Here is a 26,887-nt window from a genome sequence, read left to right on the forward strand (position 1 = left end):
CACAGTGTACCTTTAAATTGTCACATTCTGAGAGAGCATCTCTGCCCTCACATGTGTATGTGTTAGTGTCAGGATGATACATTAGTCAGTTCGCTGACGTTTCCATGTCTTTAAATTGACACACTCCTCAGAAGCACAGTTCAGTCTCTCAGTTGTCAGCATCTGAAGACCTCGTCTTGTGACCAGTCACATGACATGAATTAGTCACAATGCTGGTGCCATGTCAATGACCACGTCTGTCTCCTGGAGCATTACAGTCTTTGAGTGTCGTCTCTTCTGTCCTGAGCTGGCGGTCAACTCCAGTACGTACAACATAATTCTGTCCAGTCCAATGAAATGAAATGATGACGTAAGTCTTTAAAAGTCTCTTGTAGTTTCTTATTTTCATCATTGCACTGTGATTGTGTCATTTCCCGCTTCATATCTTCGTATTTCAGCATGTGTGTATCAGTGGTGGAGTGCATGTAAGCATATGGGACTGGTTTGAAATGTTTTCTGAGTCACTGTATGCAGCTTTTAGTGTACGTGTGCATGTATTCAAGAGGAGATGATCTCTTCATTCATGTGCCTCCATCCCTTCTGTGTCTCAACAGCTGGAAGATATTCTGTCAAAGATAGACAAGCTTCAGAAGAGCACACATTATAGATGGACATTAATGTCCACAATTCAATATGGAGGCAGGCATAGCCTTACCTTACCGCACATACCATCTTTACTGCAGTTTTTATTGTCCTTGTCTGTGGCCTCCTCTTCAACCTGAAAAAATATATCAATCTTATAACAACACAGAGCAAAAGACAAGCAAACACTCATATAGAATATAAGTACCCACCTCTTTTCTCCATTTGAGCTCACAGAAGACTCTCTCAAAGCACTCGTGCATGTAGTTGAACTGGAAAAGAAAAGGCATCTTTAGTGCACAAGAATAAATGCAAGTTGCAAGATCACATGGACGTACAAGACTCACATAAGGAGTAAAGATTTTGACCCAGCGAGGTTTCTTCTCCCCTCGCGCATACTCGAAACAGAAAGCCATTCCCTCTTCATCCGTGTCCCATCTCTGCATCTCGGACCATTCGAACGCTATCACCTGATTCTGTAATCACACAAAGGGAAAATCATTAAGCAGCTGAACTGTTTTTTTCTTACTTATAAAAGTACGTTTCTGAGTGGTATCAACAACATGTACTACAATTCAATTATGACACCTAGCAAGCAATGTTTCACTCCTTCAAAGCAAACACATTCACCTCTAGAGTGCCATCATCTGTGCACGCATGGAGTTTAAAGTGGTGGATGCTTATCGCTGTGACGACGTGACCTTTCCTACGTGAGTCACAGGAGCAGTGCGGGAAAGTGATCTCATTGTAACCCTCACATGTCCTCAGAATACCTAAATACTACAGAGGAAGATGGTACAGGAAGATTAAGATTCATTTTTTCACAATCACTTTTCAATTAGGGATGTACTGATATTAAAACTCTTTATTATCAATGTTGAAAACCGTTGTGGTGTCTGATATTTTTGTGGAAACTACGTTTAAAAGAACAGCAATTATTTGAATTAGAAATCCTTAGTAACATTTTAAATGTCTTTATGGCCACTTTTTAAACAAAAAAAAACCTTACTGACCCCAAACTTTTGCACAGATGTGTACATTCACATTATTTACAGGGCAGTATTACAGTTATACACTACATTGCCTAAATATTAAAAAAGATAGTTTTATAGATTTGCAAATCTTACATTTAACAGTGTTATTAAATTATTGCAGCTATTATGGCTCGTTTCCACTGAGTGGTACGGTACGGTACAGTTCGGTTCGGTACGCAATTATTTGCGTTTCCACTGTCAAAAGTTGTGAATGGTACCAAAAAGCCGAACCGTACCACTTTTTGGGTACCCTTCCGTTGGGGTACCTAGCACAGTGGTACGGTACTAAAAGGTGGAGCTAGACTCACTGCAGAACGGTGATTGGTTGACAGAGTATCGTCACTTTTTTTATTTTATTACAAGATCATCTGTAATGTTGTTTACTGCAACATTTGTACCAATGCAATATGCAATACATTGCCTGGAATATGTTTAATATTTTTAAATTTAAACGAAAAGAGGCAGGGTTGTGTTTTATATTTAGTTTTGTTATAAATATAACGTTACATACATGCAGTGAATATAATCAATAGGCTATGCGTTGCCTGAACCACATGTGTGTGCTTATAATGTTTAAAATGTATTTAAATTAGGGGTGTGACGGTTATTATATAACCGTGAGACCGACGGTTATAGTTGAACACCGTCATTAGAACTCTATAACCGCCAAAACCGTGCTATTAAAATATTTTTTACAAACATTTTTTATCATAGAGAATGTTTAAATACTAATATCAGCTTACGAGGGAAACGGAGGCGGAGTTAGTGGTGCTTCGGAGGTTGCTACTGCTGGAGATGATTCGGGAGAGGTCTGTGCACCTTTACCGATCAGAGCGCGTGCTGACACGGAGTAAAGCCTTGTTTATACTTGACGCGTCCACACGAGCGCAAGGTGCGCACGGCAAAAAATGACGCGCTGGGTGCGCAAGACCGGCAAGACTTAATTTCGCTTGGCTGTGTGCACAGCTTTTTTCGTAACAGCGCGCGCGGCGCCACGTCTGAGGATGACCGACTTCAAGCCGAATCTGCCCGAGCATGTATGTCTCACCGCACCGGCACGCAGTTTGCGCGTCTAAATTACAAAGTTCATTTGTTAAGGTTTTGTTTACTGTGTGTGATTCATTTAATGGAAAGCACATTCACTTTTAGTTGTCTTGCTGTTCATTTTAAGAGCGAGTTGTCCTATAACAGACGAACAGTTATTCAACCGAACGTCCTATAACCCCCCACCCCCGGACGACGACGGTTATGTTACGAACCGTCACATTTGACTCACGTCATAACCGTCATCACCAATTCTGAAACCGGCACACCCCTAATTTAAATGAAATCGAAAAGAAGCTGGTGTAGAAGCGGTGTTTTATAACATATTTCGTTTTATTGTTGCCTAAAATGTACATAACCGGAGTAGCAGAGCGAGCTGAGTGGCGCATTCAAGAACGCGCTGTTCCATCAGCAGAATTACTGGACTCGCGTCCTCGGGATCATTCTCCTGAGTCGGACTTTGCGTGGCTACTTGGTATTGAGAATACTTGGTATACTTGGTATTGTTGCTCTGTTTACCATTTGTCAAGTAAGTAGGGCTATTTTCGATTCTTTGCTTCTTTGTAATTTTTATCTTCACTAAATATCTTTATTTTAATTAGTCGCGTTCCTATTTTGAATATCTGCCATCTTAAGGGTTGTAGTCTGTTTGTTATTGTAGCACTTAAGTATTGCTGCTCATAACAGCTAGTTTCGATTTGGGCCATTGTCGGGATATTTGCTTTCGCTGTGCTAATTGCAAGGGCTGGTAAAGCAGATATAAATTAGAAGTAAATTCAGGTGAAAACCAGGACAAGCAGTCACTCGGCGAGAACGTCAAGAGCGCGTAAGTTGTTTTTTCTTAATATCCAGTTCTCCTGTTGCTCTGTTTACCATTTGTCAAGTAAGTAGGGCTATTTTCGATTCTTTGTAATTTTTATCTTCACTAAATAGCTTTATTTTAATTAGTCGCGTTCCTATTTTGAATATCTGCCGTCTTAAGGGTTGTAGTCTGTTTGTTATTGTAGCACTTAAGTATTGCTGCTCATAACAGCTAGTTTCGATTTGGGCCATTGTCGGGATATTTGCTTTCGCTGTGCTAATTGCAAGGGCTGGTAAAGCAGATATAAATTAGAAGTAAATTCAGGTGAAAACCAGGACAAGCAGTCACTCGGCGAGAACGTCAAGAGCGCGTAAGTTGTTTTTTCTTAATATCCAGTTCTCCTGTTGCTCTGTTTACCATTTGTCAAGTAAGTAGGGCTATTTTCGATTCTTTGCTTCTTTGTAATTTTTATCTTCACTAAATATCTTTATTTTAATTAGTCGCGTTCCTATTTTGAATATCTGCCGTCTTAAGGGTTGTAGTCTGTTTGTTATTGTGGCACTTAAGTATTGCTGCTCATAACAGCTAGTTTCGATTTGGGCCATTGTCGGGATATTTGCTTTCGCTGTGCTAATTGCAAGGACTACCACAGCTGTCCTCACTCAGCTATTGATAGCATTATTTCTATGTAGTGTGCGTGCTGTCGCGGAAGCGTCAGCGGAAGCATTCAGCTCTCGTGTTCAGCCTCCTCGTGTTAAGACCGACTCGGGTAAAGACCTGCGACTCTACCTGCGCGACTCCACCGAGCAAGGACACCTGCAAGGCACTTAAAGTATCTTCTTCACCCTCTCCTTTCCTACCTTTATCTTATTTCCCTTTATCATTATGTGCTTTCAACATATTCCTGTTGTCTCTCGACAACGCTCTCTCACCACGCACAGAAGGCAGCGCAATACTGCTTATCTGCGCCCGTTTCTCTCATCCTCACACTCACCTCTCACTCTTTCTATGGGTCTATGGAATTGTCAATCAGCAGTCAATAAAGCTGACTTCATTCCAGCCTTTGCATCTCATTCTACTCTTAATATCTTGGGCTTGACTGAGACCTGGATCCGTCCAGAAGACTCAGCAACCCCTGCTGCTCTCTCTAACAACTTCTCTTTCTCTCACACCCCTCGCCAGTCTGGGAGGGGTGGGGGCACTGGTCTTCTCATTTCTAACAATTGGAAATATTCACCTCTCTCTTCTCTATGCAATAACAACTCATTTGAATATCATGCTATTACACTTACAACTCCCATGAAGATCCATATTGTAGTTATTTATCGCCCCCCAGGTCAACTGGGAAGCTTTGTAGAAGAGCTGGATGTGTTGCTGTCCTCTTTCCCTCAGGATGGCATCCCACTTGTAGTCTTTGGCGATTTCAACATTCACCTAGCGAAGCCGTATGCAACAGACTTCATCTCTCTCCTAGCCTCTTTCGATCTCAAACGGCTCATCACCACCGGTACTCACAAATCAGGCAACCAACTGGACCTAGTTTACACACGCAACTGTATCACAGACAACATTTTGGTGAAACCTCTCCAAGTTTCTGATCATTTCCTCATTACTTTCAATCTACAACTCACTACCCATGCTCCACCAACCTCCCCACCATTTACTTTCAGACGAAACCTGCGCTCACTTTCTCCATCCCATCTTTCCTCTGCTGTGTCATCTTCTCTTCCCTCACCCTCACATTTCTCATCTCTGGATGTGAATACTGCAACGGATACTTTATGCTCCATCCTAACCTCTTCTTTAGACAATATCTGCCCTCTCTCCTCTAGGCCAGCACGCACCACTCCCTCTAACCCCTGGTTATCTGAGGTTCTTCGTGAACACCGGACCAAGCTCAGGGCAGCGGAGAGGAAATGGCGCAAATCAAAAGACACATCTGACCTCAGTAGGTATCAATCTCTGCTCTCTGCCTTCTCTGTTGATGTTCACGCCGCAAAATCTTCATATTTCCACAACAAGATCAACAGCGCCTCTAACACACGTTCACTGTTCAAGACATTCAATTCTCTCCTCTGTCCACCTCCACCACCACCCACCTCCTCTTTAACTGCTGATGATTTTGCTAACTTCTTCACTAACAAAACTACCACTATCAGCAGTCAGTTCTCAGCACAGGAACCCAGACTAACCTCTCCCACAGCCAATAACCTTCTCTCCTCCTTCACTCCACTAACCGAGGAAGAAGTATCTAAACTTCTCCTCTCCAGTCATCCTACCACCTGCCCTCTAGACCCCATCCCCTCACACCTTCTACAAGCCATCTCTCCCACACTTCTACCAGCTCTCACACACATTATCAACTCATCCCTCCACACTGGCATTTTCCCTACAGCATTTAAGCAGGCTCGGGTAACTCCTCTGCTTAAAAAATCATCATTAAACACATCACTTCTAGAGAACTACAGACCTGTCTCTCTCCTACCATTCATTACGAAAACACTTGAACGAGTTGCTTTTAACCAAGTATCATCCTTCCTGTCTCTGAACAACCAGCTGGATGTCAACCAATCTGGCTTCAAGAAAGGACATTCAACTGAGACTGCATTGCTGTCAGTCACGGAAGCCCTGCGGATCGCAAAAGCTGCTTCCAAATCATCAGTTCTCATCCTCCTGGACCTGTCTGCTGCCTTCGACACTGTGAATCATCAGATCCTCTTGTCCGCCCTCTCATCACTGGGCATCACTGGAACCTCCCTCAACTGGTTTGAGTCCTATCTCACAGGTAGGTCCTTCAAGGTCACATGGAGAGGTGAGGTATCCAAAGCACATCAACTGACCACAGGCGTTCCTCAGGGTTCAGTTCTCGGACCGCTCCTCTTCTCCATTTACACCACATCACTGGGACCTATCATACAGGCACATGGTTTCTCTTACCATTGCTATGCTGATGACACCCAGCTCTACCTCTCATTTCAACCAGATGATCCCACAGTAGCTGTACGGATCTCAAGCTGTCTGGCGGACATCTCGGCATGGATGAAGGAACATCACCTGCAGCTCAACCTGGCAAAGACTGAGCTTCTCGTCCTCCCTGCCAATCCGTCTCTACAGCACGACCTCACTATCCAGCTAGATTCATCCTCAATCACCCCATCAAGGTCGGTCAGAAATCTTGGAGTAATCTTTGATGATCAGCTGACCTTCACAGACTACATTACAAAGACAGCTCGATCATGCAGGTTTGCTATGCACAACATCAGGAAGATCAGGCCTTTCCTAACTGAGCATGCAACACAACTTCTCGTCCAGGCCCTGGTCATTTCTAGGCTTGATTACTGCAATGCTCTTCTGGCTGGACTTCCATCATGTGCAACTAAACCTCTACAAATGATCCAGAATGCTGCAGCTCGTCTGGTCTTCAACGAGCCCAAAAGGGCCCACGTCACTCCTCTGTTCATCTCTCTGCACTGGCTACCACTCGCTGCTCGCATCAAGTTCAAGGCTTTGACGCTTGCTTACAGATTGACCACAGGTTCAGCTCCCTCCTACTTCCACTCACTACTACAAGTCTACATCCCTACCAGAAGCCTACGATCGGTCAATGAGCGACGGCTCGTGGTACCATCACAGCGGGGCACAAAATCACTCTCCAGAACATTCTCATTCACGGTTCCATGCTGGTGGAATGATCTCCCCACCCTCATCCGGAATGCAGAATCCCTGACAACATTCAAAAGACAACTGAAAACTCATCTCTTCCGGGAGCACTTAACATAAAAAAAAAAAAAAAAAAAAAAAAAAAAAAAAAAAAAAAAAAAAAAAAAAAAAAAAAAAAAAAAAATCCTTTCCTCTAAATCCTCGCTTGCCTGGCTTATGCTACTCCGAGCTATGTCTGAACTTTGTATTTTGAGCACTTCTTGCGTTGCTTTTGCCTCTTCACGATGACTCGCTTGGTTTAGTCCTCAGTTGTAAGTCGCTTTGGATAAAAGCGTCTGCTAAATGACTAAATGTAAATGTAAATGTAAATGCCTAATGCCAGCGCTTGTTTCTTGTGACAAACATGCCGAGAAGCAAGAACAAGATCTGCTGTCTGTCATCCATTGTTGTTTACTATGTCGCTTTCTTCGCGCGAAAATGACGTCGATCGCTTCTTTCTGGCAAACACCACGCCTATCAAGTAAGGGTACTGTTGGCGGTGGAAACGCAAGCCGGATCATGCTGTACCGACCCGACCCGTACTGTACTGTACCGTACCGTACGGTACGCCTCAGTGGAAACGAGCCATTAAAGATTAACTTGACCAAGATGATGGTCTAAAAGTAATAATAGACAAATAAATGACAATAATCAATTAAATCCTATTAAAAAAAAATCTAATACTAAATCTTACAAAAATAGAATATGTGCATCCTTTTTTATCTTCAAGCCGCTTCAAAAGGAAATTCAGTCATGTACTTCTAATGTTGTTCCAAACCCATACACTTATTTTTTTTCTATGGAAACAGGGAAAAATCTTCTGAATCCTTAAGTTATCTTTCACTATCAAATCAAATGTTTAAACTTCATGATATTAAACTTACGCCATAGGTGCGATATTTGATTTGAGAGCTGTATAATTCAAAATTGAAAGGATTTCAAGATTCAAAACTTATTTTTTGCCTTCCACAGAAAACATAACAGCACGCACACATTTTTCATTTTTGGATGAACGATCCCTTTAACCCCCAGACCTTCACTCGTTTGAATAACTGTGAATTGTTAGGAGACTGACCATGGTCATTTTCCTCTGTTCAGAGAGCTTTTGGAGCTGGTAGGATGTCTCTCCCACTTTGATAAATCCCTTTTTCACATCATCCAGAGCCTGAGAGAGAGGAAACAAGTAAACAGTAAACACCAGTACAGACTGAAAACGCTTAGACACAAAAACACATTTTCTTGAAAAAACACACATTTTCTTGAAAAAGCGCACACACACACCTGATGGAAGCAATAGTTGATAGCCAGCTCGTTGTCATTGAGAAGAATCTCTTCCTCTGTGGTGAAGAGCCACTTGCGGAGTGTGAGGCAGGTGCCTGGGATGGCAGATGTGTAGTTCTGCACATACAGCTTGTGTGGAAACTCATTAGGGGCCAGCTTGCGTGCTGAGAGATTGAGAGACAGAAATATAGAGGTAGATAAGCAGTAAGAAACCGGGACAGAGAGAAAGTGTGAAAAATGATGAGTCCGAGTACAAAATCATAGAAGGACTTTATTATGTACTTCATTTATCATTATATATTACTTTATATCATTAAAATTATATATTGAGGTATGAAAGTTATATAAAACTAATCAATAAACATTGAGCTTGATTTGACCACAAGACCCTGCTACTTAAACACATGAGTTGAGACATGCTGGCCAAACATGTTCATTACAAGTACAGCAATTTTGTGACACATCAAATCATAAAATGTGGATGGGGTTTTGAAGATATTTTAGCATGAATCACACACTGGAAAACCTGAGCAAACAAACCCCATACATACAGATACATATGTGTATGTGTGTGTGTGATGTTGACAAGTGTATTTGATAAAAAAAAAAAAAAAAGGTCATTTGGTCTGTTTCTGCTTCAGACTAAAAAGGTAATTAATAAGGTTTAAAGTACATTTACATTCTGCAAAATAGGTCACAATTGTGAGATACAAAGTTAAACTTTTGTACTAAATTATTTCTTAATCTGTGAAATTGGTTTCCATTAAATTCCTAGTTATATGAAAATGATATGAAAAATATACAAACATGAACAAGAGACTTCAAGTAATGACAGAAACAGTTTGATGCATGTTTGCACTGCATTTCATCTCATATCTTAGGACGCATCTAAAAATATGAATATTAAATTGAATTGCGAAGCGTCCATTTTCAAGAGCAATTATTGTAATTCTGCATCAGTGAATTGCTGTACATTCACAGAGAAGAAAAAGAAACAACAACTCTGTGTAACAATGAACTATTCTGCTTTATGCCAGTGTGCTCTGCTTAATCACTCAACCCCAAGCGAATGTGATCCGCTCACCGGTTAAGCGAAGTTCTCTCAAATCCCGCTCTGACATTAAATTTGTTGTTTGTAATGAATTTCTTGAATAAATGTCTCAATACAGTAGGCCTATAGATAACAGTTATGATATTTGTGGCTTTAAAGCAATATTTTTTAAAGTAGCAGGCTATAAATAAATGTGATGTGCAAACATCCACGCAACACGCAGCACGCATCCAGATGATTTCCAAACTGCCGTTTTCTCATCTATTTTTGTTGTATGTTTATTTTGTTATTGAAAGAAAAGCATGTAGCAAATATTTACATATTCGTCTAAACGGCGCTCCATCAGCGTGGACGTCGGGATGTTCGATAAGCAAACAAATGCTTATTTTGATTCACAAATGCCTAATTTTTTGTGATTTGATTTGTTTTACTTAAATATTACCTTTTATGCAGGGTGTAATATAGCTGTTTGTGAATGTAAAAGGTCTGGAAAGTTTTAAAGATCTAAGTGCATGACAAATAAAGTTATTGTCTCCTAAAAGAAATAGTCGATCCGGAACTGCCGAAACGAGTCAGTAATTCCAGTCTCACTTCCTGTTACACACCTATGTCACAATGAAACAAATTTGCATAATACCAGCCTATGATCTTCATGGGCTGTCTGCGAACAACGTCTACTTTGACCCGCCCTCAAACACTGTAGTTGTAGCTGAGGCCTGGAAGAGTTTGGTTAGTGTTGTTCATGTCAAGAAGTAACTGTTTTCAGGGATGAAAATGCAGACTGAGGATTTGTCTAATACTCGCTAGAATTGGTACAGAAAAACCCGACGCCTTTGTTACTGTTCGTATCCTTGTGTATCAAGTGCTGAGGAAGCCTCTGGAGCTGAAATTCAGATATGGTAATAGGCGTTCCCACCCACCCCTGTAAAACGATTTAAACTGGAACACAATCTAAACCGAACGCGATTTCACAAAATTTAAAAAATCTGAACGATTGCACCCTTAGTTACTAGTAATACTTAACACATATAACAGGTATATAACATTGTCATACAGGAAAAATGATGAAGAGCTCTCACCAAAGGAGTGGTTAATGACTTCAAACAGAGCAAAATAACTTGCAGTAATGGTGTCCATCCCAATCTTCGTTACTATAGCCTGGGGGAAAAAGAGACAGTGAGAATTAATGAAATGTGTGTGGATTTAGAAAATGATTTAGATAACTCAAATGAGTTAAATACATTACCTGGTAGACCTGGTCTGTTGTGCAATTCTTTCTCACCCGGACCGTAACTGTAGTTTTGTCTGGCATTGCTATCCTTAGCTCCACATCAGAAACACCATTATAGTTCTAGGAGAAATGAGAGAGGGACCTAAAAATACAGTCCAAACAGATAGAGCAGCGCTACAGGCTGCTTGTCCATCGTGTGCCTGAGAAACACGCAACATGCAAATGAGTACACAAACAACGACATGACTGCCACATTTTCAAATTAAGGAAATTCAAAATTCCTCAACAAATTAAACCGATATAAGACAAGATCCATCTGTTTTGAAAAGACATACAGGCCATTTTAAGCCCTGAGTGGACTGTTCAGAATGTCTTTTCTCTTTTTCTCTCTCTCTCTCTCTCTCTCTCTCTCTCTCTCTCTCTCTCTCTCTCTCTCTCTCTCTCTCTCTCTCTCTCTCTCTCTCTCTCTCTCTCTCTCTCTCTCTCTCTCTCTCTCTCTCTCTCTCTCTCTCTATTTTAAACAATGTTCTATTATTGCCTGTAGATGACTGTAGCTAATGTTTTGGTATTATAAATGTAGAGTTGCTGTCATGTCAATTATGCCACTCATATGAAAGACAGGGCGCGAGAAAACTGACTCTCTGACAGGATAGCTGCATGCATGGATGGATGGACTGACAGGCTTGTAGTTTTGGGGCCATTAAGGGGAGAAGGATCAATTTAAGGCAGTGGTTCTTAACATTTATGACTGCAAGGCCCCCCACTGTCAAAACCAATATTTGAAGGCCCCTCAAGATATTCTTATACTTCTGTTAAAATGGCAAAGCTATTAATTTTTTTATTTACAGAAAGTAAAAGTGCTCTTTATGCTTTACACTTTTTATTACAAATGAATTTACATTACTTATTACTTTTCTTGTTTTTAACCAGCCCCAGGTTTTTGCGATTCCGTGATCGCAGAATACAACGCAAAATCAACTGTCGCATTTTTTTTGCGAGCTTGCATAATTCGCCATTTCACCAGAAAATAAATCGCAAAAATGAAAAGGTCTCACAAACAATAAATTATAATTATCTTATTGAATTATACCTAATTTAATAAAAGTTGTAATGCATTATTTTGAGGAGGATACAGATGTGTACGTTATGTCAGTAAGTGGTCTGTGTGAAACAAAGAAAGCGAACCTTTCCATGCAAATACTGAATTGTGATCTCTTTCTAGACTCTTTGTGCTTGAATGGTCAAATACACTCATAATTATGTCAGTAGTAAGTGAACAAACAGTCGATCGGGGTGGGGGGGGAAGGTTGTTTGGTCATTATTGCATCTGCACATTGTAGGTCTTAAAGTGACAGAAACCTAATATACCCTCTGCTTTCTGTGTTGTTAATGTTAAACAAAAATAACAGGGAAAAAACAGCACCATCTGTATCCGTTTCTTTATTTTGTATTTATTTGTCCTATTGTTCTTATTTTATTACTGACTGTTTACTTGATTATTTGAGAACTTTTTACTTACATTAGGCAAGTATTTGTTTCGCTGTGGATTGCTAATAAGATTTGGGTAATAATCCCACTCTAATGGATTATATTACTAAAGATAGATAGTAGGCCTACACCACTAGACTAGCCTAGCTAGCTATATGATTGCCAAACAATTTTGAAAAAAACATTATTTGTTCATATTTGTGGCCATCTTTGCAGTCCCTTTAGAAGTGTGCTGAGGCCCCCGGTTAAAAACCACTGCTTTAAAGGTGCAATGTGTAACATTTGAGTATCTATTAACAGAAATGCAATATGACATCCATAACTATGTGTTCAGTGGTGTATAAAGAACTTACTTAATAAACCGTAATGTTTTTATTACCCTAGAATGAGGCATTTATATCTACATAGGCGCGGGAATCCTCTTCTATGAAGGTCGCCATATTGTGACGTCATGTTTCTACCGTAGCCGACAGCGAACAAACAGCGTTACAGAGCGCGTTTCGTCACAACCTTGAAAGAGAAGCCGCAGGAAGCTAGAAGAAGCTAGTCATAAACACCGTGAGTAGTGACTTTTCCCTTGTCAGTGGTGTAAATATGTAGATGGATTGTTTCATGTAACTTAATTCTTCTCCCTCGCTGTGTTATGGCTTTGCTATGTGGGGATAAATGTGCTGGTTAAGTTCGTGAGACAGCTGATTAGTAGGCTACTCTTGTCATTGACCGTAAAACAGTTACAGGAATCACCAACCCGTCGATCTTGGAAGCATTTTAAGTCGATCGAGTTTCCAAAATCAGAGAAAAAAAGCCTATTGTGTGTAGTAAGTGGTGTCTAGGGGATGCGGAGGCGCGCGCGCTGTTACAATCACGTCATTTTTGCCGCACGCACCTTTGGGCTCATGCGGACGCGTCGAGTTTAAACAAGGCTTAACGCTTTAACCAGCTCAGCCACAGTAACAGCTCATATTAGCCAGCTAAACTTTTACTACCCTGTTAGAAAAAATATATAGTTGCATAGTTTCATGTGGTTCTTCTCCCTCGCTGTATTATGGGTTTGCTATGTGGGGAGAATGTGCTGGTTACGTTCGTGAGACAATCAGCTGATTACTATTATTATATTATGTATTAAGACCCTTGATCCTCACCTGAAACTTTATCCATGATGTGGTTTATAATGGACTGTGGTACAGAAACTTGGTTTACGCTGGCTATTCTCTGCTGTCTCAGACGACGATGTTTGTCCCGTTTTAGCCACCGTAGCTTCTGCGAAAGGGAGGGGTGAGCGGTGGGCTGAGCCCTTAGTGTAAACTCGCAACCGAACCGCTAGATGTCGCTAAAAGTCACACACTGCACCTTTAAGGAACACTTTATAATCGACTGATAAAGTACTGTAATTCGATAAACACACTGCATTCAATACAAAAACAGCATATACAGCAACAGAAAAATGAATTGAGTTGAATAGTCTGTAGTTGAATACATAGTGATGTACGAGATCCTCTCTATCAGTTTGTCCTTTTTGAGAGTCAGGACATGTGTTAACAAAGGCTTGTTTTCCTTGCTAACTTATCTATCACACTTTGTCTTTGAAGAGTCTTTGTGACTCAGTCACATTCTTTGATCGGTGGCCATCGTCCATGATTCAATTTTTGAGTCAAGTGAGATTGCAATGCTTTAAGTATGCTCCTTATGTTTATATGCAGTTATAATCAAGATGAAGAAGGTTTTTGCAGGACTACAGTCTTCTCTTTGTCCAAGTACATTTACATTTACTCATTTAGCTGTCTGTGCACAACGCAGAGGCCAGCTGTCGTCTGATTAACTGTATACATGAGGTGAAGTCCAATACAGTGCTGCAAGGATGATGTATTTTTGTAGGCCAAAACACAGAAACCAGTCAGCATTTTAGCACTTCCATCGTCCTAAATTCAATGTGTTTTTTTAAATGCCTGAAATAACGTCTGGGGTTAACGCAAGCTCAAGATACTTTCACGTTTTATTCTACAACCCCATTTCCAGTTTTGTAAAATGCAATAAAATTCACAATCTGTGATTTGTTAATTCTCATGAACCTTTTTTTTTAACTGACAAAAAGTACAAAGAAAAGTTCACTGAACAACATAATTGTATTTTGTAAATATAAACAAATTTTGATATTGATGGCTGCAACACACTCCAAAAAAGTTGGGACAGAGGCAAAATAAAAGTGAAAAGATTATCCAAGTTAGATTATCCAACTCTTTTGAAACAGTCCACCATGAGTAGGTGAATTGGTAATAGGTGTGAGGGTATCATGTTTGGGTAAAAAAGGGAGCTTCTCAGTCTTTGCAAGCAAAGATGGGTCCTGGCTCATCCCTTTGTGCCAAATATCATGAGAGAATTGTTTGACAATTCAAAAATCCCATTTCTTAATGCAAGATTGCAAATAATTTGTCTTTCACCATCTTCCATATAATATTGTGAAAAGATTCAGAGAATCCAAAGACATCTTAAGCCATGTTTCCATCCACTTGTCAATCGAATTATCTGAAGTTCGGTAAAAAACCTCATGCGAATAAAGCTGGTGAAAGTGTGTTTCTATCAAACGGCTTTAAAGCGGATAAAAACCTGTGCGTAATGACGTCACATGCTGTTTTGCGATCAAATTGGTATATCGAATTGATTTGAGACATGTTAAGGTGTTTCCATTCATTTTCTCACCGAATTGCACAACATTCAAGCCAACATTTGCGAACAAAGTTTTACTAGGCAAAATGGATCGCACCATAATAACGTTTCCATCCGCGTTTATCGCATAAGCCGTATATCGATCAAGATAAAATCCGATGAGACCGATCGTATTTCATTTGAGTCGATATTCATGAAATTCAATCGAATTTTACTGTTTCCATAAGGCATTTTTCATTCGATATCACTTAATGCGGATAAAAACGTGTGGATGGAAACATAGCTTTAGTCTGTATAGGGCAAGGCAGGAGACCTCTGTTGAATGTGCGGGACCTTTGAGCCCTCAGATGGCATTGCATGAGAAACCATCATGCTACTGTGTTAAATACAGCCACATGTGCTCGGGAGTATTTTGCAAAACCGTTTTCACTGAACACAGTCTGACGCTGCATCAATTAATGGCACTTGAATCTCTGTTACGCAAGGAGAAAGCTTTACATCAGTTCTATGTGGAGATGTCGGCGAGTTCTCTGTGCCCGAGCTCATCTCAGATGGCCTAGACTCTAGAGGACAGTGGAAATGTCTGCTGTGGTCAGATGAGTCCATGTTTCAGCTCGTTTTGGAAAAAAAATTATCAGTCGAAGTCGAAAGGGACCAACCAGACTTTCATCAGTGACAGGTGCAAAAGCAAACATCTGTCCTGGTATTGGGGTGCATCAGTGCAAATGGTATGGGTAACTAGCATTTGTGTGAAGGTACCACTGACATGGCATATATTTGCATTGTACAGAGACATAAATTGCCATCAAGATGACATCTTTCCTGGGAAGCAAGACAATGCCAGGCCTCATTCTGCACATGCTAAAACTGAGTGGTTTCAGACACTCTGCACCACAGAATGGATGTGCCTGAAGTCCAGATCTGTCTCTTATTGAAAATGTATGACCCATCATGAAAAGAAGAATCAGACAACGATGAATACAGACTGTTGAGCAGCTGTCTTATCAGACGAGTTTGGGCAAATATTCCACTTGCAAAACTGCAACAATTAGTATCCTCAATTCCCAAACATTTAAAAAGTGTAATTAAAAGGAAAGGTGATGTGACAGTGGTAAACATGCCTCTGTCCCAACTTTTTGTAGTGTTGCAGACATCAAATTCAAAACTTCTTTATATTTAGAAAATAAAATTAAGTTGTTCAGTGAAAACATAGGAAATATTTTCTTTGTACATTTGTCAGTTAAATAAAGGTTCAAGAGAATTAACAAATCACAGATTCTTGATTTTATTGCATTTTACAAAATGTCCCAACTATTCTGGAAATGGGGTTGTACAACATAAAATCGATCAGTAATACCCCCTTGTGATTTTAAAAAAAAGCTTTTACTTGTCTTGAAAAAGGCGGGTACTAACAAGTGGCTAAATGGGACTACAGAGGTTGTCAGGGACATAAAAAAAAAAAAAACCATTTCAGCACAAACTCTGCCCCACAGCTGATTCTAAAGATTTCATTGGTCATGTCAATCACAGTCCTGATGCCTACACAATGCTACAACAAATACTAAACCCTAACCCTACCCAATGAAATTGGCTGCAGGGCGGGATTTGCGCTGAACTAGTTTGGGGGGGAAAACATGCCTTGCAAAATATTCTTACTCAAACTTTGAGTTCATTTGTGAAGATTATCATGATAAACAAATTGTGTAAGAACCATAAATGTGTTGTTTTTGATGGATCACAATAATCCAAAGGCCAATGAAAAAATCCTACTGGATTTTTTGTCGAGGGAACCAGGGTGATGAACTTCTGGGTTGACCTACAAAAATACATCACTAGAGTCTGTTGGGCGTGAAATGGCACAAATCGGGAATAAATGGAAAAGAATAAAGCAGGGCAAGAAACATTTTTATAATCATAAGATGCTTAAAACTAGGCCTGGCCTCCCTGCCCCAGAAGACAAACCGTGCATGTCCAGACAGAATACTCATGTGATTAGGATGAATGGCACCAGACATTCCCCATGGTACACAGATAGGGATGGGTATCGAGTTCGATACCTTTTAGGCACCGGCCGAATTGCCTCGATACCATAGAGTATAAAAAAATTACTTGTTGTTCGGTACCAAATTTCGATACCTGAGGAGTTAATCTTGTCAACGTCAGTGAAACAATAAGCATGCAGCATGTATGATGTGCCCAAATCAAGTGCTGGTGATTGGCTGTGGCAAGGGATAAAGGAAAAACACTAGTTTACAACGGTTTGATGGTAACAGCACACGATGCAACGAATGGCGCAGACGAGCACCGTGTGCGTTGTGCGTGCTGTGTAGTAAACGGAACCGCACATCTGCGCCATTCATTGACACAGACACGCAGAATTCATATTTAAATAGTCCTTTTGCAGTATAATATTCTCACTTTGACAACATTTCATTTGAGAGAAACGATCATCACATCACAGAAGAAGGTCTACATGGCAAAATAAAAGTTTGGTTTAACAAAGAAACTGCGATAGAAATATATTACTCTTGTACAGTATAATGTACGTCTTAATGTAAAACTACTACTACTACTACTAATAATTATTATTAAAACAAATTTTCTTCCATGTAATAATTTTAACAGTTAACAATAACAGTTAACCTCTGTGCAGCACTTGTTTGTAAAAAACTTGAAGGGTTTGTTTAATTTGCATTTGATTAAAAGATAAATTAATGTTTTATGCCTTCATTTGATTACCAGATAAATTAAAATACACAACACAGAATTTCTATATAAACAAACATTTCATAGGGCCCTATTATTGTTTACAAATTAATAAATTAAGTTGTTTTTATGAATTCAATTAATTAGATATGTTTTTGATTAAACCATTTGAATGGAATATAGACAAAATAAAATGGAAAGCACTGAACTGGTTAAAAATAGGTTTAATGATTTCAATTAATTATTTGATTAGTAAAATCTAATTTAACCATCCTGAAAAAAAAAAAAAAAACATTAAACTAGGTATCTTGTAAAGTGTGCTTATCCTTAAGGTTGGCTGTATCAACAGTTCAGCTTTCTTGTTTCTTCACATTAATGTTACAGCCTCTGCTATAACATGTTCTGTTTATAAAATTGGTATCGAAAAAGGTATTGTTCAGGAACTGGTAGCGAAGTCATGGTATCGGTATAGAAAATTTTTGAATGATACCCAGCCCTATACACAGATACTTCCCTTTTCTGTTTGCCCAATGACCGTAATCACACGAATCCGCCTCTAACCTATCCTTCCTCCTACTTTTCTTAAGATCAAATGACCCTAAGGGCAAACTTTGGGTAGACTTTGGATAAATTATATCAGAAGGAAAGGCACTGCTTGCCTTTTATACATGAGATACACCCCAGTCTGCAGAAAGTGCCAATCAACAGCAAGTTGTTTTTGTATGCTTTTATACAGTTAAAGTTACAAACTCTATTGCAGTAATTTCATTACTGTGATCTGGTACCGTGCCAGCCCTAATATAGACAATGCCTTACCTCATCAGACTCTGACAAAAACTCCTGCATGACGTCGCTCTCCCCGATTACCCGAACCGAACATACTGGTGAGATGAAGAGGGAACGGCAGAGAAACACAGAGAAAGAATGTTGGAAACATCTGTAAACAGTTATTTTCTAGATTTTCATCTCAAGTCTCCTTCCTGTATCGTTCCCTATTACCTTTCTCCAAGTATTCCTCCAGCCCTCGTCTGCGAGCATCTAGCTGCTGCTCAGACAGGGAGAAAGGCCATTTCCCTGGCAGCTTGGGAAATGCAAAGTTAGCAAATTCCCTCTTCAGATTCTGATGCAAGATGGCAAACTCTCGATAGCGCTTTGAGCACAACTGCCTGCCTGCCATGTACACGTTGTAGACCTGACACACACACAATCACAATCCTTTTAAAAATAATACTGAAATCATCAGGGAAAAAAATACCAGACATGCATAAGCAGGGACAGAGGATAAAACACTCACAACAAACTTCTCCCCGTTCTGCTCCACATGTTTGTAGGTGGGCACTGAGATGGGCACGGCCTGCTTGTCACTGTAGTCATAGCAGGACTGTGAAGAGCCATCGTCCCCGGGATCAAGACTGTCCGTCTCTGGCTGAGGAACCGACAGAATGGCCAAGACCAACTCTTTCTCTCCTGCTCGGATGAGATCTACCACTTGCTTATGAGTGGCCCCTTCCACATTCACCCCATTTCTGCAGATCGAAAAAGAAGAGAGAAGGATCTGGTTACAGAATTAAGCTGGTACTCTCAGCCAATACCTTATAGCAATGTGACGTTAAATGGTTAATGCTTTAAATCTTGCCTTACCAGGACCTTTTAGAAGGTTAAGGTCAGATCAGATATCTCTTAATCCTGAATTACTACTTAGGTGGTGTTCCTGGAGCTCCTATTTTATGGTCTAATCTTTACAGGACTCAACAATAAGGGTGTGAGTTTCGGTTTAGTTGACGGAACTGTTACTTGCCCTTTCAAGCCAGTGCTGTGATACCACTGAAAGTTAGTTTATGCCTGTATAATATCCAATATCCAGCTTGTTACAAATTTTATTTATGTAAAAATGTATTACTGTTCAAAAGTTTGGGGTCAGTAGGATTAATTAATACTTTTATTAAGCAAGGATGCATTTAATTGATCGAAAGTGACAGTAAATACATTTATGGCTCGTTTACACCGAACACTACAGTACTGTTCGGGACGGTAAACCCTGATCCGGTGTTAGATCTTGAAGAAGATCTTGTTCTTGCTTCTCGGCAAAAATAAAATTGTGTTGCAACGGTATTATGTTTCAACTGTATATAAAAAAAGGCGCCTATTTTGTTGTCAATCCCCTTGTAGCATGCGTAAGTGACGATTCCCTATCAACCAATCATCGTTCTGCAGTGAGTCTAGCTCCACCCTTTAGGTACCGTACTACTGTGCTAGGTACCCCAACAGAAGGATCCCAATAAAGTGGTATGGTATTTTGGTACCAATCGAAACGGAAATAATTGCATACCGTACTGCACTGTACCGCTTGGTGGAAACGAGCCATTACTAACATTCTTGCAAAAAAAAAAAATAATAATAATTTTTTTATATATATATATATATATATATTTTTTTTTTAAGTAAATACTGTTATTTCTTTTTAAAGAATCCTGAAAAATATTTCCACAAAAATATTTAGCAGCACAACCATTTTCAACATGGATAATAAGAAATGTTTCCTAAGAACAAAATCAGCACATTAGTATGCTTTCTGAAGGATAATGTGAGGCTGAAGACTGGAGTAATGATGCTGAAAATTCAGCTTTGCCATCATATATTCAAATAGAATAGTTATTTTTACAATATTTTGAATAAAATAATATTCTGAGTTTTTTTTTTCAATAAAAACCTAATCCTTCCTTTGTGGTGGAGCCAGAAATAATGTTGGCAGGTCAAGTAGAAATTTGAACTATTGGTCCAACTAATTAGTAGCAAAAAAAAAACAACTTATATTTGAGCTCTGCTAAAAGTCAGGTTTTATCTAAAAACTGAGCAGGTCTTACTCAAAGTCTCATATCTTCTGCCCTGATAACCTGAGTTTGACCTCAAAATCTGTGCTGTATGTGGTTGATGCGTGCAAGATGTCATTCTGACTGTAATGCAGATTTCAGAGCAGAAATCATTCAGGACAGAAAACAAACCCTGATACCAAAGCGATCATGTGGTCCAAAGAGAACTGAAGAGTTTCAGCAAAAAACAAAACAAAAAAACCCCCAGTAAAACCACTGGAACAAAGTACTTAAGAGTTACTCAACAGCAATCAGCAGTGCATTGACATTCTCAGTCGTCTGTTTCTCATAGACACTCAAATACGCTCTCAGTCAGCCACTCAAAGAGCTTCACTGAACGCTCACTCTTCCTCCTTACTGTACATAAAAAAGCGGTAAATATCGTGTCGCCACTGAATCATAGTTTTGTATTGCCTACAGCATGGGTCACCAAACTAAGGCCCGCGGGCCGAATCAGGCCCGCCACCCCCCTTTGACTGGCCCCCCAACCCCTCTGCCCCCACTACTTGAACCGGCAATCCCCAAAAGTCGTCATGGCCTATTTTTTTTTTTAATTGCTTTTTGGAAAATAATAACATGTCTGCATCTGGTATTTTGTTGATTTTTTTTCAGTTAGAAATTTATATTTAGTTATAAAATGAACTATATTTGCCGAATTTTCGTCACCCGACATGCTCGAGATCACGCAGAGACAACAACGCACGCACAGAGTACTGTCAGTGTTCAGGACAGCGAAATGGCTAGTGTTAAACGAAAAGTTGATAGAGTGCAGAGTTTTCAAAGAACAGTGGACCAACGATTATTGTTTGTTCAGTGTAAAGAAGTGCAGTTTGTATTATATGTAAAGAAAGTGTGGCAGTTTTCAAAGAATATAATTTGCATCGTCACCACGAAACCCGGCACAAGGAGTATGCTAGCTTGCGAGGGCAAGCAAGACAAGACAGGATTCGGAGGATGAAAGTCGGACTGGCTGCACAACAGAATGTATTCCTTCGCCAAACTCAGGTCAACCAGGCTGCTTTTTTTCGAGCTAGCTATAAGCTCACCTACTAGCTACCCATGGAAAGACTCGATTACTACTTTTGCAAACAACTAGATAAACAAATATGACTGTGCCAGGCTAGTAATCTCTACTACACAATGAGGCCTGCTGGTGGTCAGTTTGGTCTGGGTTATACAATTCTATGTTATATAGCTGACCCGCCCCCCCATCACAGTCAGGAACCATAATGTGGCCCCCAGAGAAAAAAGTTTGGTGACCCCTGGCCTACAGTGTGTCATCACACCATCTCTCTCTTTATGAGGGTTCTCAACTCTGGCCCTCGAGGTCCACTTTCTAGCAGAGTTTAACTCCAGCTCAAATCATCAAACACACCTGAACAAGCTAATTAAGATCTTCAGGATTACTAAAAATCAACAGGCAGGTGAGTTTGATCAAGATGGAGCAAAACTAAGTGGACTTTGAGGGCCAGAATTGAGAACCCATGCTGTATCAAATACAAGAGAGTAGGTTAACCTGCTTCCAGACCGCCCAGTTCCAAATGGACTCCCACTTTCTGAAAACTGAGCCCTCCATTATATGTTTGACATGACATTCTTTTAGAGGTTCATAACATGGTAACTGCGGAGCACAGAAGATTGAGCAAATTGAAGGTCTGGGAATTAATACAGATTTAGAAACCATCCATACCAAGTTCTTGAATTGATTCTGATTCAATTGGGTATATTTGAGGGGTTTGTTCTCTCTCTCCGCTAAAGGTGCAGTCACATTGCGAGGCGAAATCCAGTTGTTTCAATAGGAGTCCATGGGATCTGGAATTTCGCGTGAGGACGGAAAAAAAAATCTCCACGAAATGTTCACAAGTTGGTAATGTAAATTCACCATGACGACCAACAGAAAGCTGCTTGGTTTGGTTTGACTTCTGTGTAAGCTGTTTCATTCACCACTATGCTATTGACAATGGACATATTTTGGCCAAAGTTTTAAAATTATCAAAACCGGCACCTGGTCTTTTTGAACTACCGTATTCATTAAAAGAACTGACTCATGAGAGTCATTCGTTCCAAGAATCAAGCCATATTTGTAATGTTAAACCTTTTTGGATACATCAAAAAGAACCGGCTCATAGAGTAATTTGTTTGTGTATCAGCAAACAAAATACGTAAATCATTTCTTGCCATTATTTCGAAGTACAGTCTTTTTTTTTTAAATAGAGAATGCAAACTCACATTCACAACTACATATATTACAAAACTAATAATAAAATAAGGCCCAAACTATGCAGTGAATTATTTCAGTGGAATGCAGGGTGAGCAGATTTGTACACGTTTTAATGCAGCCACTAAAAATAGGGTGTAAACATTTTCTATTTGAAGTTTACGAATAGATGTCATGATTATTCAAACGAAGAAAATGTATACCTGTACCCATTCCTATCAATTTGGGGTGCGTTTCTCTGAGGGTGCTTTGCAAAACTTTGCATTTTGTTTCAACTGCACGTAGAATGTTTTTAGGTGTAATATTTAAACATTCGCGAACAGTACATCCACAGTACAAAAGGAAGTGGAGTTTATAAGATGGATGAGAATTGTTTTGCCTCCATCTCTGTCTTAAGTTTACACTGGCTGATGCTGAGCTCTGTCACCTTCAACGCCACGGAAACCACTTGTCACCATGGCAACCTATGCCAGCATCAATGAGGTGCCCTGTGAATATTAACATGCAACCTGAACCGCTCCAGTGCAGATTAGAGACACAATACCATCAACAAATAATAAATCGCAACAAAAAACAACCCAGACATTCCTCCTAACATCCCCTAATGTAGTCCACAGACAACAAGTCTGCGGTTACATAATCATGCTGCAAATGTTTGAGATCACCACCACGGTTATAAAAAGGATGTGCCGATCACTGAGGAGTGTGCGAATAAAAGCTATTGTTTGCCCAATTGTCCACTGAGATTCATTTCGATTTTGACCCAGTATTGCTCAGAACAGTGCGCAGTCAAGATGAGAAGGAATGAGAGAGCTTGTCTGTTCACTGTGCTGTATGTGACCTGAATCTGCAATGAAGACAAACGCGTCCAAACACAAACATCCTTTATCTGGTGGAAATGAAGCAGCCATTCACGCAGAGACATACACCGATGCATATGACAGGCAGAGACACTGTGTGCAAAGACACGTTAAAGGGATGTTTCAGCCGGAAATGAAAAGCATGTCATCATTTACTCACCCTCATGATGTTCCAAACCTGTATTAATTACTTTATTCAGAGGAACGTTACGTTGAATACAGAACGTTACACAGAATTGGCTTTGTTCGGTTTTACAAATGCAGTCTCCCATTATTCATTATGTCATCATTCACTGCCCCTCAAGAGGTTAGCCTGAATGTGACAGCCTCCATCCACCTTTAATTAATATTTTTTTTCCATACAATAAATGAAAGTCAAACTGTAGTTCTGGTCTATAAAAAAAAGTCATACAGGTTTGGAAATACATGAGGGGCAGTGAATGATGACATAATGAATAATGGGAGACTGCATTTGTAAAACCGAACAAAGCCAATTCTGTGACTGTATGCAATTAGATGGCCTTGAAATCAGTTAATAAAGTCAGCTTAATAATAATATTAATGTTTGCTAAAAACTTAAACGACATGGGATGATTGGGAATGCTAGATGTTTGAATGACAAGCTCTGATGTATTTAGGATATGAAATCCTTCACATAACTGTAACCAATTCCATTTTGTATGCCATATAACGTTAAGTGTTATGCATTGTGAATATACTGTAGCCTATAATATGTCGAGACTTCACAGATGATATGTATAACTGCGGTGAAATGGCTGGCTAACTTTCAACTAACGTTACTCAATTCAATATAGCTAAATCAACAAACTTATTAGCCAGGTTAGCAGTTGTACTGGATTGCAGAGTGATTTATCTTATCGGAAACCTTTAAGTGTCTCAAAAACACTGCTGCCTTTCGCCGCTGGTATTTTTAAATCCGAATTAGGTCCCTTTCTGTCTAATAAGGGACGGCGGCGGTGGTGGTGGACAGCGCGGAAAGCGGCTGCTCGCGCTCCTCACGCGCGTCCACAGATTATTTACATATAAACTTACACTTCAAGAATACGGTCCCCTTTTGAGATTCCAGCTCGATCTGCTGCACCGCCCGGTAACACGGCGCTGACGTGCTGCAGCGGGGCGTAAAGTTCGCCGTTGATGCTTCTCAGCTGCCCTCCTTCGCTCACTTGACCGCGGACGTTAAAGCCGTAGCCCGAATCCGACTTGACGATGCGGACCAGCCGAGGCCCGGAGGTGACCGTGGTCGTGACGAGGCCACCGGCGCACGTCGCCGAGCTCATGCCGGAGCCGTTGCGAGCCGCCGAGTGAAGCGTGGAAGGGGCAGCGGAGCGAGTGCCGTCTCCTTCGACAACATCTGCCATCTTTATTTGAAGAAATCCTGCCTCCACAGCGGGTACGGGCGCCGAAGTGCTACATGAGCTTATTGGCTGGCGGAGTGCGTCAGACTCCAGACGGGAAAGACTGACGCCAAACCGCCCCCATCACGAGACACTGCTGCATTTGCGTGCCTTGAAAGTTACTTCTGTCACGTAACAACAAAGCAGTGCACCATGGGGTATGTAGTTTCATTTAACTGCATGTTTTGCATAGAATAGATTCCAGTTCTATTAATAATAGAAAATACATTTTATGTAAATGATATAAATATCATAATTTTATTAAATGAGTCAAATTTCCAACTAGTCAATAAAACCAAATTTCTTCAGTGCTTTTTTAATGAAATAATAAAAAGTATTGCACACTATGCCAACAGTTCCTATTTTCAAGAATTTCAGAGCTTTAATGCGATTTATTTTCTTTGTTTCAATGAATTGCACTTAAACGCATTATGACGTTTCCTGTCAGATGTCTAGTCTAGACGTTTAGAAAATGTCTTTAAGATGTTTATGACTTAGAAAATATGTAAAACTGACATCTTAAAGACGTCTATCAGATGTTAGTAAACTGCAGCTGTGTTTTAAATTTGTTTAAAATTTCCTGTGTGAATAGCCACCGTGAGGTCCGTGACACCCACAATTTTGTCAATGTCACCTCACAAATGAATACATTTATGTCACAATATAAATTTAGTCTCTTTCTATCACAAAACAGTGGCCAAAATTATTACATTGATTCATTTGTATATTCTTTTTCATCAAAGTTACTCGGGCAGCAAGGACGTGCCCTGCAGAAGACGTCATTTTTAGCACCATCTAGCGTCCAACTCTTTGCATCAATAGGCTTTATGCCCAGCTGCACTACTTCCTGAACTTCAGCCAGCTCCTTGTTTCCTGTCTGACATTATTGGACAAACTGATTAACCCAGGTGTGTCTGGTATTTGTTACTGGTCAGGCACACCTGGATTAATCAGTTTGTCCAATAATGTCAGACAGGAAACAAGGAGCTGGCTGAAGTTCAGGAAGTAGTGCAGCTGTGCATAAAGCCTATTTAATTACTAGAACGGAGCCTTTTGGCTGCCTCCTACGGCCGTTTCTCAATACCAAGTACGCAAACTTCGGACTTGCGTCCTTGGTAGTTCAGACTTACCAAGTTCGACTCAGGAGAACGAACTCCCGAGGACGAGAGGACGCGAGTCCAGTTATTCTGCAAATGGAACAGTGCGTTCTTGATCGCGTCACTCAGCACGCTCTGGCTACTCCGGTTATCTCTTTATGTATATTTTAGGCAACAATAAAACGAAATATGCTACAACTCTGCCTCTTTTCGTCAACAATAAAACAAAATATGCTATAAAACACCACTCTGCCTCTTTTCATTTAAAAATCTTAAACAGGCTACTAGCCTGTGGTTCAGGGCAGGCAATGCGTATTATCTTCACTGCATATGTTATGTGGCAGCAGATGAACCCAATAGCAGACAGCAGATAACTTAAACAAGAGGTTTATTAAAGACAAAACAGAAAACAAAACCCACGATGGGGCAAAACAAGACAGGATAGACTAAGACTCTGACAATAAACAAACAACTAAGACAGGAACAAACACTTCTCTTAACAAGACTTCCAACAAGTAACTCACGGTCTGAACACACAAAGTATGTCTCAACATCAAACAATGAACCGACACAGGACAGCATACACAAGGGGATTATAAAGGGAACACTAATGACAAGGACAGGTGAAACTGACTAGACAATAATGACGAGACTAGGATAACAAGGGGGGCGGGGTAACATAACGAGACAGCACAAGCACATGGTCCAAACAATTGGCCATGCGCTTGTACACAAAACATGATTCTGTCATGATCCTGCCTCACGACTAGGAAAATCAAGGATACTAAGGCAGAATCATGACAGAA

At 40.2% G+C, this 26,887-nt stretch overlaps 1 protein-coding gene across 2 annotated transcripts; it reads right to left on the reverse strand.

Moving 5' to 3' along the window:
* snx27b (sorting nexin 27b) lies at window positions 1-25,086 on the reverse strand. 2 transcript variants are annotated; one of them, XM_056267664.1, is made up of 13 exons: window positions 24,623-25,086; window positions 18,916-19,147; window positions 18,621-18,813; window positions 18,438-18,502; window positions 10,779-10,883; window positions 10,612-10,690; window positions 8,482-8,645; window positions 8,276-8,365; window positions 1,252-1,401; window positions 969-1,097; window positions 834-893; window positions 695-757; window positions 1-605 (listed from the first exon to the last, which is right to left on the reverse strand). In XM_056267664.1, the coding sequence occupies exons 1-13, from the start codon at window positions 24,946-24,948 to the stop codon at window positions 561-563; spliced, it is 1,701 nt and encodes a 566-aa protein (XP_056123639.1). In that variant the 5' UTR covers window positions 24,949-25,086; the 3' UTR covers window positions 1-560. The 2 variants fall into 2 exon arrangements, with proteins under 2 accessions (XP_056123639.1, XP_056123638.1); XM_056267663.1 differs by having other exon boundaries at window positions 709-757; window positions 24,623-25,085.
* Between the last annotated feature and the right edge of the window lie 1,801 nt (window positions 25,087-26,887).

This window comes from Rhinichthys klamathensis, unplaced genomic scaffold (assembly GCF_029890125.1).
Source record: "Rhinichthys klamathensis goyatoka isolate OS25496 unplaced genomic scaffold, OSU_Roscu_1.1 h1tg000262l_1, whole genome shotgun sequence".
Lineage (NCBI taxonomy): Eukaryota > Metazoa > Chordata > Actinopteri > Cypriniformes > Leuciscidae > Rhinichthys > Rhinichthys klamathensis.

Bases quoted from the DNA above. Each gene is read 5' to 3' on its own strand.
- snx27b (XM_056267663.1), bottom strand. From the start codon at position 24,948: ATGGCAGATGTTGTCGAAGGAGACGGCACTCGCTCCGCTGCCCCTTCC. The intron at 19,148-24,622 runs GTAAGTTTATAT...TTCGATCTGCAG, and splicing joins GGGGACCGTATTCTTGAAGT to AAATGGGGTGAATGTGGAAG. The intron at 606-708 runs GTATGTGCGGTA...TATCTTTGACAG, and splicing joins TAAAAACTGCAGTAAAGATG to AATATCTTCCAGCTGTTGAG.